This window comes from Rhododendron vialii, chromosome 11a (genome assembly GCF_030253575.1).
Source record: "Rhododendron vialii isolate Sample 1 chromosome 11a, ASM3025357v1".
Lineage (NCBI taxonomy): Eukaryota > Viridiplantae > Streptophyta > Magnoliopsida > Ericales > Ericaceae > Rhododendron > Rhododendron vialii.
Window position 1 is genome coordinate 22686833 of NC_080567.1, and position 16154 is coordinate 22702986.

At 38.4% G+C, this 16154-nt stretch overlaps 2 protein-coding genes across 2 annotated transcripts in view; both read right to left on the minus strand.

Annotated features, from left to right (window-relative positions):
• LOC131307283 (F-box protein 7) overlaps positions 1-16154 on the minus strand; it is an 84510-nt gene that overhangs the window by 24114 nt on the left and 44242 nt on the right. The window lies entirely within an intron of this gene.
• On the minus strand, positions 1983-4537 carry LOC131307282 (1-aminocyclopropane-1-carboxylate oxidase 5-like). The gene is made up of 3 exons (XM_058333706.1): positions 4085-4537; positions 3476-3711; positions 1983-2897 (listed from the first exon to the last, which is right to left on the minus strand). The coding sequence occupies exons 1-3, from the start codon at positions 4313-4315 to the stop codon at positions 2297-2299; spliced, it is 1068 nt and encodes a 355-aa protein (XP_058189689.1). The 5' UTR covers positions 4316-4537; the 3' UTR covers positions 1983-2296.

The window sequence follows — 16154 nt, forward strand, 5'->3', positions numbered from 1 at the left end:
GTATCGATGAGTAAAAAAAGTAAAAATTAATATATCTATATATATAACCGGCTAAATATTGACGGAACGAACGTACGAGTACTGTAAAATTAAAAATTAAATTATACATACACCCTTAAAATATATAATATTTATAGATAAACCCCCAAAGTATTATTAATTACATTTTGACCCCAAGCTCGCGAGCCTAACCGAGCCGAATACTATTAGGCTTAGGTTCGGCTCATTTATGGAACGAGCCTAAAATTGAGGTTCAAGTTCAGTTCGTTTAATAGACGAGTCGAACTCGAACGAGCTTTTACCGAGCCGAGCCTCGAACTGTTCGCGAACGGCTCAATTCGTTTACAGCCCTAGTCCAAAGTGCTGGAGCTTATGTTCTCTACCTTCCTTTAATTGATCTTTGCAATGATTCTTCAGTTTCTTACAATTACGAGTCTTAATACCTTCAACGATTTGGTTACAGATTGTGTTAAATACACCGTCGTGCAATCCACTCTCACTCACCTTCATCTCCAAACAAAACCCCTTAAAACCATGCCTCTATGCACAAAACATATAGAAAATAACACCCTTATGATTCACATTTTAAAACTTTCTTGTTTTACATCAACTCTCGACGAAAACAATTAAATGAGTCTCACAAAAACTAACTCATTACCGATTCAACTTCCCACAAAGTACACGTGACTCTCAACTTACATCACGATACCCAACATGTCTACACTATAACACCACCTTTACCATTTCAAACGATTCCACTGTAGGAAATTTATGAGCTTATTCTTTAACAGAGTAAGTTCCAACCAGAAACTCCCTAACTCTCGTTAAAACCAATATAACGCAACCTCAACAATTTCCTTTGTAAAATTGATCTCATCATCATTACCAACTTCCTAAACCACCATGACCACAACATCAACATGCACTCTCAATACATGAGTATTACCTTTTAAGAAAAGTAAGTTTTAACCTCGTACTATCTGCCAACACATTATTACTACTTGGTCCCGTGTTCACTAGCTTTAAGCTTGTAGAGTCAAACGTAGACACCACCTGTGTCATGACCCAACCCAATGATGTGTTATAGTACGTGACCGGCCAGGGGATTAACATCCTCCTAAGGCCTCTTATATAAAACAACCTTCATTTTCAAAACTATTAATACCAAACCTGTTTCATAATTACAAAATATACCAGAGCATTCTAATTCAAATGAGTTGTAACAATTGAACAACATATAGTGTCAAAGCCTGATAATAACAATATATTTCTTCTCAAGCTTGATTGGAACTTCTAAACAAATAATCAAAAGTAATTGAGCTTGGCTTGTATTTTTTTTAAAATCAATTTAAGCTAGCCCAAAGCCAAGCCAAGCCGAGCTCGAGTCAAGATTTTAGTTCGTTTAGCAGCCCTAATAGTAGGTCTTACAAATTAATATGCAACTTATAGTCGCACGGCCTTTCAAGGTTTCTGCTTACAATGGACTCTAGAAGAGGTTTTAGGTAGATTCTCCTAGTTGAACTTGACCTAATTCCTGCAACTTGAACATGGATTACAGAGTCTAAACCACTTAGTTCTTGTGCAAATTGGGATGACCCGGGGAGCCTGCTGTCCCTCAGGGGACATCATGTGTGATAACCCCATCCAAGCCGTCCATTTCGGTAATGGATGGCTCAGATTTCATCTCAGCCAAACAATCTTAATTAGCTGCCCATCCATTCATTGCCAAGATGAAGTTTGAGCCATCCATTGCCAAAATTGGACAGCCCGGATTGAGTCAACACACATGGATAGCAGGCTCCCCAATTTGGTCAACACACATGTTGCCCCTTGGAGACATTGTGGAGTCTGTTGTCCCTTAGGGGACAACATGACAGCATGTGTGTTGACCTATCTGGGTTATTATGTGGGTCACTGACATCTCATCCATAGTTTTTAAACATATTAAGCAGCACATGGTTACTTTTTCTTGTAAGAAATACTTGAAGTTTGAATAAGTTTTTAGTTAACATAACTTACCAGATCAAACAGTAGTTACACCTCTTTCCCAGTTTCATTCAAGACATACAAGTACAGTAGAAAGGGTGGTAACATGCAAACCAAACCTTAACAAGCACCCAAATATTACACACCAAGACACGGACACTAAAACCATATGCGATACCACTAGACACGATGCCCACCAAAAAGAAAGCACACAAATATAACACGACATGTCGACATGACACGATAACTCAGGCTTTCTAGTATCTTTTAGATTGTCATCTTCTGAATCCGACGATATCCATCTTGTTGTTCACATGGCCTTGACCGAATGGAACCTTGGTTCCTTTGGAAGGAACTTCTGCTCCGCATAAACCGACATGTAGTCACCAAACACAAACTCGGGATAACCTTGATCCTCCTCCTGGTTTACTTTTTCCACAAGTTGTGGTGCAGGAGCTATGGTAGCCTTTAACCATGGGTTATAGAAAGAAGCAATGGATCTCCTATTTCCCTCGGTCATAGTCAGAACCCGGTGCCAAACGCTCTTGTACATCCCATTGCTTAAGACCTCAATCTGATCACCAATATTGATGACAATAGCATTGGGAATGGGTTGGACATCAATCCATTCCCCATCTTTGAGGATCTGAAGCCCTCCCACCTCATCATCCTGGAAGAATAAGATGACCCCACCGGCATCGGTGTGGGCCCGGAGACCGGTGATCATTTCCGGGTGAGGACAAGGAGGGTAGTGGGCCACCTTGGTGCAAAAGAAGGCATTGTCCCCTCCATCTTCGCCATTGAATGCATTCTTGATGAATCCCTTTGGCAAGCCCAAGTTCTCATCCATCACTTCCATGACCTTCTCGGCCAGTTTCTTCAATTCGGATCGGTATTCTGCCATTGTTTCCCTGTCATCAAGTTCAAAACTTATGTTAGTTTTAGATCTTGGTATTCGAGTAGGCAACGGTAGAGGTCAGCATAGAACAGTTTCGGGAAGATCGATGAACTATAAAGTGATGTGTATCGGGATTAGAGGGTCTCCAGTCCTGAATTTCTTATTATCAGGCCTACAAAAAAAAATCTTCAAAGCCGCTGAATCAGCCGTATGATCTGTTCCCCTTATCGGGGGAGGCGGAGAGGTAATGGATTGGCTATAAACTGATACCTATCGCAAATCAGCCGATACACTACTTATTTTTCTTCCCAGCATATCAAGAGATCGACCCAAAACCCATAAATATCGGCTTACATATTTGCCCATATTCGAAATCCTTGGGAAGAAGTTTAAGAAGTCCATAGAGGAGAGTGATCTATTATACTTAAGATATACTATAAGACTTTTTGAACAACTCTATTTTCTTTGGCTGCCAACCTAGACCGCCATAGGAGCTTAGGGGCGGTTGCTCTAGGCAGTCGCCCCCCCTCTCACTTGTTGTTTTGAAGGAAGTAATGATGCATTAATTCTACTCAAAAGTTGGAAGCTTACTTGAATCCTAGAGTCTTTGATGGCCACTCGCTCTGGTTTTCTTCTGTGAGAAAGAAAACATCTTCCCAGTCAATATTCTCCATCTTTTCATCACTCTTCTTCGCCACCAACTCATTCATCATCTTGACTGCTTTGTTTGAGTTGCGGAAACCTTCTTCTCTTTCCATCTTATAGCATTCCATGCTCACCTTCTTCACCCTCTCTAGGAGCTCCTCTGAGATCCCATGGTTCACCAACTGCACGCACCATAACAAGGGCCTTAAGCATTTATATTCCTATTTACCAAATTCAGAATCATACTAACAGGCCATCCAAATCAAGCAGTTAGAACCAGAAAATTGATCACCCCAAATTCGTCGTTAAAAATCCAAATCATAATGCTGTTTACCCAGAAATTAACCGCATGGTGTAGATCGGTTTTAGTGCGATGCATCTTAGTGGGATCTCTAGCGATGTGTAAATAAGGCCGAGTTACATTAAAGATGCTACACAATCACACGTGTATCGAGTAATGAAAATACTACACCCCGCAAATAGCTTAGCATCTTCGATGCATTAGTCATGTTGTAATCAGCCATGGAAATCGCATATAGAGAAGTTAAAAGGTACCTGAAAAAATCCCCATTCTTCACACCCGTTAGCGATTTGGGCCATTGTCTTGGCCCTCTCAGCTCCACTGAGCTTCGAAAAATTGATAACTGGGATTGCCATTGGAATGAAGGAGCGATCTAAAGTTGCGTATAGAGAGAGAGGGGGGGAGGGGGATAGAGAGGGGGTGTGGGAGTATTTCCAGTTCTTGGCTCTGTAATGTGGTGAAGAGGTAGCTGTTAGCTTAAGCATATTTATAGCCGTTTTCTTCCCGCTTTGTTACATGTCAACTCTCTATAATTCATTCATTTGTCAGGTTCCAACCATTGACTGTTTATTTCTTATGGAGAAGCACTGCTACACAAACCGAAAAAAGTATAATAGTTTTCTTCTCTGTTTTTGTGAGAAAAAGTTACTCCAAACAATGTGCAATGCGACCGTTTGTGGTCTTTTTCAATTTGTGACAAAATTATTCTCAACCACTTGTGGTAAAAACTTTCAAAAGTATCACAATATTTTCATCATTCTGGGTCTTCTGGTACTAATTTATGTGAATAAGGGTGGGTTTCCCCCAAAAAGTCGGATTGGGAGATGCTGCCAAGCGGTGGTGCTTGGCAGCGGTGCCGAGCGGCTTCATCTCGGCACGGACGGCTCGAATCTAATCTAATCCGAGCACATAAAAATCTGAACTGTCTATTATTCGAATTAAGATCCGAGCTGTCGATTCCGAGGCTAAGATGAATGGCTGCGCGGTAGCACTGCCAACAAAAAGTTTGTCTATAGCTTAAGAACTTGAAACAAGTTTTTTTTTTTTTTTGATCCGCGAACTTGAAACAAGTTGTTTCCGCTAAATGAAGTTTTTGTTTTAATGGGCTTTGGTCCATTTAGATAATAGTAGGAGAAACACATCCTAAACAAGAATAGCCAGTAGTTGTTTCCAGGGACGGAGCCAGGATTTTACTCTAGCGGTGACAAAATGCGAAGGATTGGGGGATGCTGCCAAGTGAGGGTGCTTGGCAGCGGTGCCGAGTGGCCGATCTGGCCGTTCATCTCGGCGCGGATAGCTCGGATCTAATCCAAGTACATAAACGGCCGGATTGACCACTCGATATCGTTGCCAAGCACCCCCGGTTGGCAGTATTCCCGAGTCCACAAATTAAATGTATACTAAAAAAAATATGCATTGCAATATGAATAGTCATCGACTCTAGGAAAAATTAAAATAACATAATAAAAACTATAGTAAATGATGTTTGTCGTTTGCACATGGAGTACGAAAAAGACTAATATAGTTGGGGATAACTTTTTTTTACATATAATAATTGCATTTTCTAAAATTCTTGTCGTAGTGGCCGCCCCTACTAGACCCCCCTAGCCCATCCTTGTATATACACCTTGATTAATATATTTTTGGGGGACCAAATACGACGTGACAATAACTTAACAAGGTAGCACGTCAGAGTTATCAATTTCGAAAGAAATCTTCATATCTCTGTCCATATTTGTTAGATGGGTCTTGAGTCTTGACTCAACTATAAAAATCTTTCAATCACTAATGGCCATGTTACTAGAACTCCATAAAGCAACAAAAACTTGGCAAAGTCACATGTCATTATATCATAGAACTTATGAGAAGGATCTTTCCTCATCTTTCCGTATTGGTTCCGTTTGTGTGACAATGTGAGCTTGACTCGTTCAAAAAATATTACGATCACTCATGGCATATTTCTTTGGATTCCACAGAGCCACAAAGACTTGGAAAATACATATGTAATTATCAAAGAATAGACAAGAATAGCATATCCTCATCATTCCCTCTCTGTTTTGTTTTAGAAAAATCTTGCAACGATTGATTGAGAACCCCATGATTCAAAAAATCTTGCAACCATTGATTGAGAACCTCATATTTTATCATTAGGGATTGATGGCCAAGTTGTTACCACTCTGAACCTCATCTTTCCATCTCTTTTTTGTTTTAGAAAAATCTTGCAACGATTGATTGAGAACCTCATGATTCGAAAAATCTTGCAACCATTGATTGAGAACCTCATGTTTTATCATTGGGGATTGATGTTCATGTCCTTATCACTCTGTACAACAGCTAGCATGCAAAAACTTGTCAAAGCCAATTCAGTGGCATTATTATAGAATAGAACTCGTTGGAAAAATCTTGCAATCAGACGCCATGCATGAAGTAGCCCAGATTTGGTAACGTCTCTTTGTAGTGGATATTTATTGGTGATTTAGTATCCGTCTCCATCAATTTTAGTGTGTAATGTGGAACTTGGCCCATTGAAAAATCTTGCAATGACTATTTATTCACTACTACTAACATGGCGCGCAGGGGAAGCGAGCTATATTTCTGGAGAGGGGCGAGACTATACATTTTGATAATAAGTTTTTTTTTCAATGTAATAGTATTTTTTTTTTAGAATCGAAGGGGGGACGATCGCCCCTACTATCCCCGCTCTGTCTCCATCCTTGATTGTTTCTATGTAAAATACAACTTCTCGTCTAAATTAGAGTAGTGTCTCATAAACGTATATCGGGACACAGCTTTAGATACAAGTTTGCTTGATGCATATGGGATCCAGACTCTTCGAACTACTCCAAATGCATCTATGTTCGGATCAGTGTGCGAATTATTATTATTTTTAATATAGAGTTGCCGATAGGGTTATAAGATGATGGACGGTGACCATATTGTATTAAACTTACAAACAATGCCAAGTTTCTTTGAGGTTATGGTAACCCACAACAGAAGCATTACCCTTTCAGGTGGTACATCTCGTATTGTTCTCTCTCTCTCTCTCTCTCTCTCTCTCTCTCTCTCTCTCTCTCTCTCTCTCTCTATATATATATATATATATATATATATTCACATCGGTTATCTCTCCATGTGATCCCGCCCAGTACAGGCAGAGATTTTTGAGCTGCCAAACATCCAAATAAGCCTTTTGATATAGGATAATTTTCAGTCGGGCCTTTTTTTCTTTGATGGCAATTTTTTTTTATTAATTTTTAAAATTGTTACAAATAATTTTCTTGGGCCTTACTGCAATTCAATGCTTTGAAATTTTTTTTCTTTTATAATTTGAAACTAATCTCACTAACCGCAATTGTAGGGTGCGTCCTCGCCCCGCAAATGGCACCCAAAGTGGGCCCGAGTCGGCGCAACTCCGGAAGACATGTCAAAAATAAACGCCGGAAGACTTATCACCCTACAATTGCAACCACCCAGAGCTGTGCATATTTACATGTCAGAAGTGTTCACCAAGAGCAACTCCCTATCTACAAGTCCATATCTACATAGCACGTCCAAAAGAAGGCTATACGCCACCCCTCTACGTCCCGATGCCTGAAAGGTGGGAAAATTCATAAGCCAAAGCTCGTATGAATGATTAATACGCAATTCACATGCTTTCCATAGACAATGATAAAAAAATTTAAAAACGAATCACACCTCTTAGCAACATAGCGTAGTAATACACATTCTCTATTCATTTCATATCTACCAGGCGTCCTCGGTAGTGGATAAGTTAAGATGTCTTTCGTTATCTGAGATAATAGCCATGCTTTGCTAGCCTTTTAGCACGTGTTCCCTAGCAAGCTGGGACGTGGGAGGATGCCATTAATAGATATAAAAATGTCCACCTTTCATTGATATTCCATGGAGTTCATATCAAAGTATAAAACATCATTGAAGCGAAAAGCTTCTAACAAATCATGTGTTTTGGGTATTGATCACTCACCTCGTATCCACGTGTCACCCGAACCTCCTAAGACAATTAGGCAACAAAACATGATTAGAGGATGCTAAATAAGCCTATCTTTATGAACATAAGGTCCTAAGGTAAACATATGAAGTTAGATAGCTAGCCTCAAGAAAATAGTCACAGAATCTGCAATTCCACCAACTTCAATTCTAATTCTGACTTTGCACAGGAATAACTAAGACACAATCTTCATACATTTTTTTAGGTCTATGAGTTTAGTTTCAAAATCAGAAATCGGATCGCAATTTCATCGCCCGAGCTCAAAATTATTTCATCGCCCGAGCTCAAAATTATGGCCATTTCCCTAACACGTGTCTGTGCAGTCAGCACAGTCCGAAACTGCATGCTGCAAGGTTACGAATTTCTACAGAATTTAATACTCCAAATCTGATCCCAAATTTTTACCATAGATAAAGGACTCATAGAGGAACACTCAATAAAAATCTCATAATTTTTGGAGCTTACAAACTACCTTAACAAAATTTCCCAAAATCAAGTCAGACTTAGAATTCTCAATTTTGCAGATTTTTTTTCCAGAAAAACGCAGCTCGTTTCTCTTCTGATTTCTGACTCCAAAACCTTTCAGTACACTTCAAACTCACACCAAAACTTCACTAATCATGCTCAAACTCAGATATATTAAAGAGCTACTTCAAGAACATCAAATCCATGCATCAAAACAAGTTCTAAACATGAAATTCAAGGGATTTCAAGTTAGGTTCTTGAGTTCTTTAAGAGTTCAACCCTAAAACTCAAATTCAACTTAAACCAAACATCTAGAGCAAGAATTCAGCAAGCAAAGCATGATATTCAAATCATAAAATACAAATTCAAGAGTGAAGAACATGATTTACCAAGTTAGGGCTTCAATACAAGTCAAGCAAGATCAAACCCTAGGTTTCCCCTAATTTTTCTTTCCTTCTTCTTCTTCTCTTCTTCTTCCAGTCGTTTCTCTCTTTCTCTCCCTCTCTCTCTAAATGGTGGTGATACGAACGAGAAGGGAATTACGTAAAACTTCTTTTTTTTTGTTTTATAAGGAAAAGTTATCATGTGTATATGGGTGCATGGTCTACTTGTACTCCTAATTCATTTAACAGGCAAAACATGTTCCTAGCTCACATAATTAACCCCAAACATAACACATAATTAAACTCTAAATATAATTAAAGAATCAGGGGTATTACACCTAGCAATCAAAAAAGGAAAGCCAGAGTGTGTGAGATATAAAAATGCTCAACATAATACCACAATACTCGAAGGAATATCAACATGAACACACATCACCAACATAACTGAAATACTCAAATGTATACAACAGTTATAACCAACTTGTCCACCCAATTGTGCAGTAACATTCAATGCACAACAACATGAATATAATCACATCACATGCAGTAACATGTCTGCCACTTTGCATGTACCCAAGACGAGGTGTGTCACATACCATGCTCTCATCCATCGACAATTAGTCGGCATGGCATATGACATGGTATGTCTCACACGCTAAACTTCGGCGGTTCAATCAACACCCATCAGCATGCATATTCATCAAACACGCATATCACATCCAAATCTCGTGTCCCACACACCATATTCCCAACCATCGTCCATTGAACGATATGGCTTACGACATGGTGTGCCTCACACGCACACACATTCACAACATATTAAAGCTAAACAACAATAGCATGATATATACTCACCACTACAACAATATCTCATTAAAGATAACCATATTGAAAGCTAACTACGATTAGCAAGATATACATCCACCACTACAACAGTATTATATGGAGAAGAACTATATCAAACACACTCACCTTTGCATCGACCGAAATACGCCAAACTTACGGTTTCGGAACTTCCTATCTGACCAACTCATTACCTAGTCACAGGCTAACTCCTATTAGCATACAAATCCCTTTAAATGTTTAAGTAAATATATGATACACCCCATAATATATTTACCATGCTAACAAGTATCAAAAAGGTTAACAAGGCCACCAACACCTCCTAAACCATTTAACAATCATTTGATACCAAATTATAAAACTAATAAGGTATTAGACGATACCCAACGAATACAAATATGTCCATCTTAAGGCTTAGAAGTGCCCCCAATCAAACGTAAGAGTATAAATATGACGTAACTCTTAAAATCGGTTTGAAAACCATGACCATCCTGTAGTATTCCAACCATAACTTCTTATTGGTTTAGAACTAGGTCATGAGACCACCACTATTAGAAAGTAAACCTCCGGTACATGAATTTTGATATAAAATTTTCCAACATAGAGTCCGGATGACAAAATTATGCTCGTCCGAAGTTACACACACAACTGCCCAAAATTGCAGATTCTGCACGTCTATCAACTTCAAATCAAAAACTGATTTAACCAAGTACAAACTAAGACACAATCCCTACATATTCCGAAAGGTATACGAGTCTAGTTTCAGAATCAAAAATCCATGCGCAAACCCGATACCCGAGCTAAGAGGTATGACCATTTTTCCAAAACGTGTCAGTACAGCAAATCAAAACTCAGTAGCAAATACAAAACTCAGCAGGGACACACCAACTTGTAAAATCCGCCAACACTAGACTATACCTCAACATGATCTAAAATTTGGCAGAGATCATAAAAACATATCAAAGTTTATCCCTGACTTTTTCCAGTTTTTTTCACTATAAAGGAACCTAGTCAAAATCACCTCCAAACTCAGAAATTCTGTGCAACAAAGCACAATTTTCAGCAGAACAGCTTGTGTGAAAAAATTCATTAAAAATCACATACTCAATACTTTTCATTGATTCCGATGCCAAAACATCATTAACTTATCAATATTTCAGACTCATAAGGACCCATAGTCAGGAGGATCGCTTAACTATAAAAAAAAATGATGAAAGACACAGCTCTGTAAGCTGTCTGCCCAAAAACAGGAATCCGACCACAGCTTGTTTTACGATTTTTATCTTTTTATACACTTCTCAGAAACTTATGAAAATTTACCACCGTATACTAGACACATAAATTAACGTCCAGTGAAAATTACAGAAATTCGCAAGCTTCTTAAGTACCTTTAATAATTTCATGAAGAACAGACCAGAGTCTCCGGCCTCCTCTTCTTTCTCTTCTTTCTTTCTCTCTCTTTAGTGTCGGGCCTGTCGGCGGAATGAAGGGAAAGGGGAAAATATCAGTACAAATACCCTCCCCCCTCCTATCAGTGTAAAAAAATGGCTCAACATAGCTATTTAGATTCTGCCCACTTTTTTGAATGACCACCACGGCATGGTCGCAAGGGAGACCATCAATAGCTCTCCTTTCCATCCTCATCTTCATTATTTTAACCCGTACAGTATCAACCAACTTAGTGACCGGTAGCTCTCGAGCTTCATCAATCCAATTATTAAAGCACTCTGCAACATTTGAATACATCTCCCCGTAACGTTTTCCGGAAAATACGCATTGCCCTATTCTGAAAGGGCAGAGTCTTAAGAAATTCCTGCGCAACTTGTCCACCTTTGGCCTTCAACGCATTCAACTTCCGATGGAATGAAGGTTGGGTAGCAGCATATGACACTCGACAAACTTCAAACTTGTTCACAATTTTATCACGGAACATATTTGTGTAGGCACGACCACTAAACTTGTCACGAAGATTATGCTTGAGGTGCTGTAGACAAAACACATGGCAGCAATCTGGAAAAAAATTGTGGAATCGATTGTCTCAACCCATAATGCCGATCTGAAAGAAAAGTTATCGGTCTCTCATCAACCAATATCTTCCACAGATTTTGAAGGAACCATGACCAATTTTCCAATGTCTTAGAATCAACAATGGCATAAGCGAGTGGAAAAATTCCTGCAGGGACATGAAAAACTGCATTATAAAAATTAGTTAGCAATACAATACAAAAAAAACTAGGCCTGAACTTGATATAAAAACTAGGCCTGACCTTGATATAAATTCATAAGCATTAACAAGGTTTTTTAACAATAGGATGGGAATTATGGCACAGCATGTCGATGAATATCTTCTACTCAACACTGCACCAAATTAGTATAAGCTGAACACACTTACCATATTTGTTGTTTGATATATTATAGGTAAACTAACAAAAATGCTAGGGGTACATATGAAATGTACATATTATGTACATATCAGTTTTGTGGGACCCGAGGTGGGTCCCATAAAGATGATTCAAACCGTCCATTATTTTTCAAACATTTTTTTATGAAACCCTGTAAAAAATCAGCACAACCTGATATCGGTAAGGATTTTTTCTTAATTTGTGGAGGCGAAACTACTTAACTGCTTAGTTTCGCCCCTACAAATTCAGAAAAAATCCTTATCGATATCGGGTTAAGTTGATTTTTTACAGGGCTCCATAAAAAGATGTTTTAAAAATAATGAGTGGTTCGGATCATTTTTGTGAGACCCGAATTGGGCCTCACAAAATCTATATGTACATTGTATGTGCATATTATATGTACCAATAGCAGCACTCGTAAACTAAAAGGTCAGGTCCACTTTATTTGTCTTGTTTATTTTTTGGTGAAAGTAGTGTGTGCACAAAAATGTTGTAAACATGAATGACGTAAAAGCTAGGAAAGAAAACCTTGGTTTCCATCCTTCGCCGTCGCAGCCAGCAACATCACTCTGTAACATCCCTTCAGAAACGTACAATAGCACGACATGATTTGATGATATACACCAAACCAAGAGCCATACTTATCATTTGAATCCTTCAATACAAGCATGAAACGCAGCAAAAAGAACCGCATGAAACGTCCAGTAGTTGGATCATATTGCAAATCAAAAAAACTCCCTGGATTAGTCTCCTCTGCAAATCAGAAAAACGCCACTGGCATATCTCCTTATGGGAACACTCTGCAGAAACCCTTTCCCCATCATTTTTTATATATTAAAATTCAAATCCAACTTTAATAGCATACTTCTTCAAAGCTGTCTGAAACTCATCCGCACCACCCGGAAACACTTGGCCAACTTCACAAATAAGATTCACACAATCAGCAGACAATAAAACAATTCCACTACTTGACGGATACTTGCCAAGAAAATTACTTTCAATCTCCAAACCACTAGTCCCTTCATTCCCACCTATTCTAGAACTACTAGACACAATCGCAACACCAGAGTGCTCATTATTCTCTTCATCATCATCCAAATTTGAACCTTCCCTACTAACAGCTATATCAACTTTATCAAGACCAAGAGGACACACTAATATCAACATATTCTCAAAATCAGTTTGAGATTCCAACATACACTTAGAGTGACCGCCTAAGGAATACGAAAGTCTAATTGAACTAGAGCTCAAATTCTTCTATTTAGCGCGCAAATTACTCACGAAATCATCAAAATTCATAGTGAAGTAGACCCTCACAACAGAAGTAGACAAGCCATATGTGCAGAGCAACATTATCGGGGAATCCATTACTGCAAAACATAATAATCACAAAAATAATACTCCGTAGAACAATTAGAATTACACAGTAATCCACAAAAACTAGCTAGTTCTCACTAATTATCATAAAGTAGGAAGAACAAACCAAACACTAGAGTAGCAACTCAATCATCGAAGTAATCCACGAAAACTAGTTAGTTCTCACCAATCATCATAAAGTATGAACAATAGAACAAACACCAAAGTAGCAACTCAATCATCGAAAAACAAAACAAACTCCATAGAAGGAACTCCTATTTCACTATGCGAACTTATGTGCCTCCAAAATTTGTTAAATTATACTCGATCAATTAGAACTACACAGTAATCCACAAAAACTAGTTACTTCAAACTAATCATCAAAAAGTACGAAGAACGGAACAAACTTCAGAGTAGCAACTCATATTCATAAAACTAGCTAATGTTCATAGGACTGGTGAAAACATATTAAAGCAAAAAACCTAAAACATAATATGAAGGAACTTATATTTCACTGTGCGATCTCAGCTTCTCTGCCTATGACTAACACAACATGAATCAGATTTCAAACTAAAGCCTAAAACATCAATAATCATCGTGAAACCTAAACTATAACAGAAGAAACTCCATAAAAGCTCTCATATCTGTGTGTTGATAATGGATGTCATCATAGAGTGAGACAATGGTGCGCGGCCTGTCTTGGAGGCGAAAATTACCTCGATCGAGAGGGCTTGATTGTGCGATTCCGATGGTGGAGTCTAATTAAACAGCAAAAACACGATGGAGATCGATTACTGAAATTGATTGGATGACGGCCCAACTATGTTAACACAAAAGGAGACGAACTTTGAGAGAGAGAGGTGGGGATATATTTGCGGTTTAAAGGCTGAGGGTATTTTTGTCGGGGGGGAAACTATTTTGGCCTTATGGCTCGAAAACTCAAAAGATTAAGGAACCTCCACTAAATTTTATTTTGCTGGAGTCCTTCTTCTAATCGGAAACTATTTTACTGTATTTATAACTAATTTTCCCTTTTTTCAATTAGCAAATCCTCCTAAAAAATATGTTCTGTATGAATTTAGTTTTTGATCTCACTAAACAAAATTTCCGACTCCGCCCCTGGTCAAAGTGGCAATCCGCACAATCCCTAAAGCGCTACGTGGTAAAGTGGACTCAAAACTCGGCATTTCGTTTCTTATGGCGAACAAAATTACCCTCTCGCGTTTTTCAAGTTCTTTCCCTTCTTTTTATTTTTTGATAAACCAGATTCTTTAGGTTCTTAACTTTTAAGTACTTATTTTTCGTTTTACGGGACAAGTCATTCTCTCCAAATACATAACATTTAATTCAAAAAATATAAGTACTTATTAGAAAAACAAGTACTAATTCTAGTTAGGTGGAGTTCCGCTAAACAAAAAGTGCAAAAAGTGAGTTTTGTCCTTATTCAAAAAAATTCCCATTTGTTAGTTTTGTACCAAATTTTTGTGTATTATTGATTCGTCTTGACGACAGAAATCTAAAAATCCAAATTTTTTACTTTTACCCAAATATTTCTGGAAATATCCACTTTTTGCACTTTTTTAACTTAAAACTGGATATTCCCAAAAATATTTGGTACTGTAAATTTTATTTCTCTCATCGAAATGAATCAATAATTTACAAAAAAAATTGGTGCGAAACGCACGAACAAAAATTTCATTTTTCTTGCAAAATTTGTACTCTCTCCGTCCCTTTTTTAGAGTCCAGTATTTCATTTTTGGTTGTCCCTTAATAAATGTCCATCTTGTAGAGTTAGTGGGAAAAAATTGGTGCATTTTCTATTTTGCCCTAAAAGTAGATTTCATTTTGAAAAGTTAGTGAGTATAAATGTAATGATGATGTCTCTATAGAAAATAAGTAGAGAAAGTGAATATAAAAGTTGATGTAAAATGTGTAATGATGATGTCTCATTGATAAATTGGAGTTACGAAGCATGACACTTAAAAAAGAGACGGAGGAAGTATTATTTTTACGTTCTCATTTTAATAACTGAAGTAGTAAAAATAAGTGGAACTCAACCTTAATGGAACACACACTTAAAAAAATAATTGTTGTGGCTCTTTTCTAGTTCAACTTTTTCTCTCCCCAGCGACCACTCCTATACGGTCTACACAAACCATGACCCGGAAATCAACCCGTAAAAGATCAAAGCGGATCGCCGACCGTACTCCGCCGGAAGCCTCACCGGCGGCTGGACTAATAGCCAACAAGTCAACAACGTCGACCTCCTCACACTAATCCTTCTCCTTATTCCGGCCAAATCCCTAATACGATTCAAATCAGTTTCCAAACCCTGGCTCACTCTCCTCTCCGACTCCCAATTCGCCTCCTCCCACTCTCGCCTAAACCCTAACCCCCCGATCTCTTCCCTCTATTTCTACTATGAATCGGGTATTGATCTCGGGTCCGTTTCCCTCAACGGCAGCCCTACCTTCCCCTCTCTCTCCTTCGTACGTCGACGTCGACGTCTTACAGGTGATTTCACGATTCTACACTCGTGCAACGGTTTACTGTTGATCAAGAACTCTTGAATTGTTGGCCGTCTTGTCAAAGAGCGATACATCGTTTGTAATCCGACCACACAGAAATTCCGTCTACTTACTCAACCCGGTGGAGATTTCTATGCATCAGGTTGCTTGGCTTTCGATCCATCGAAATCGCCCCACTACAAAGTTGTATTGTCTGTCCGTTCTCTCTATTTGGATATCTATTCATCGGAAACTGCGTGTTGGAAGAAGATATTTCTAGTGAACAGATGTTACGGAGATGGTGCGTTTTGGAATGGAGCAATCTATTGGCTATGTGACCGCAATAATCATCATCTTCT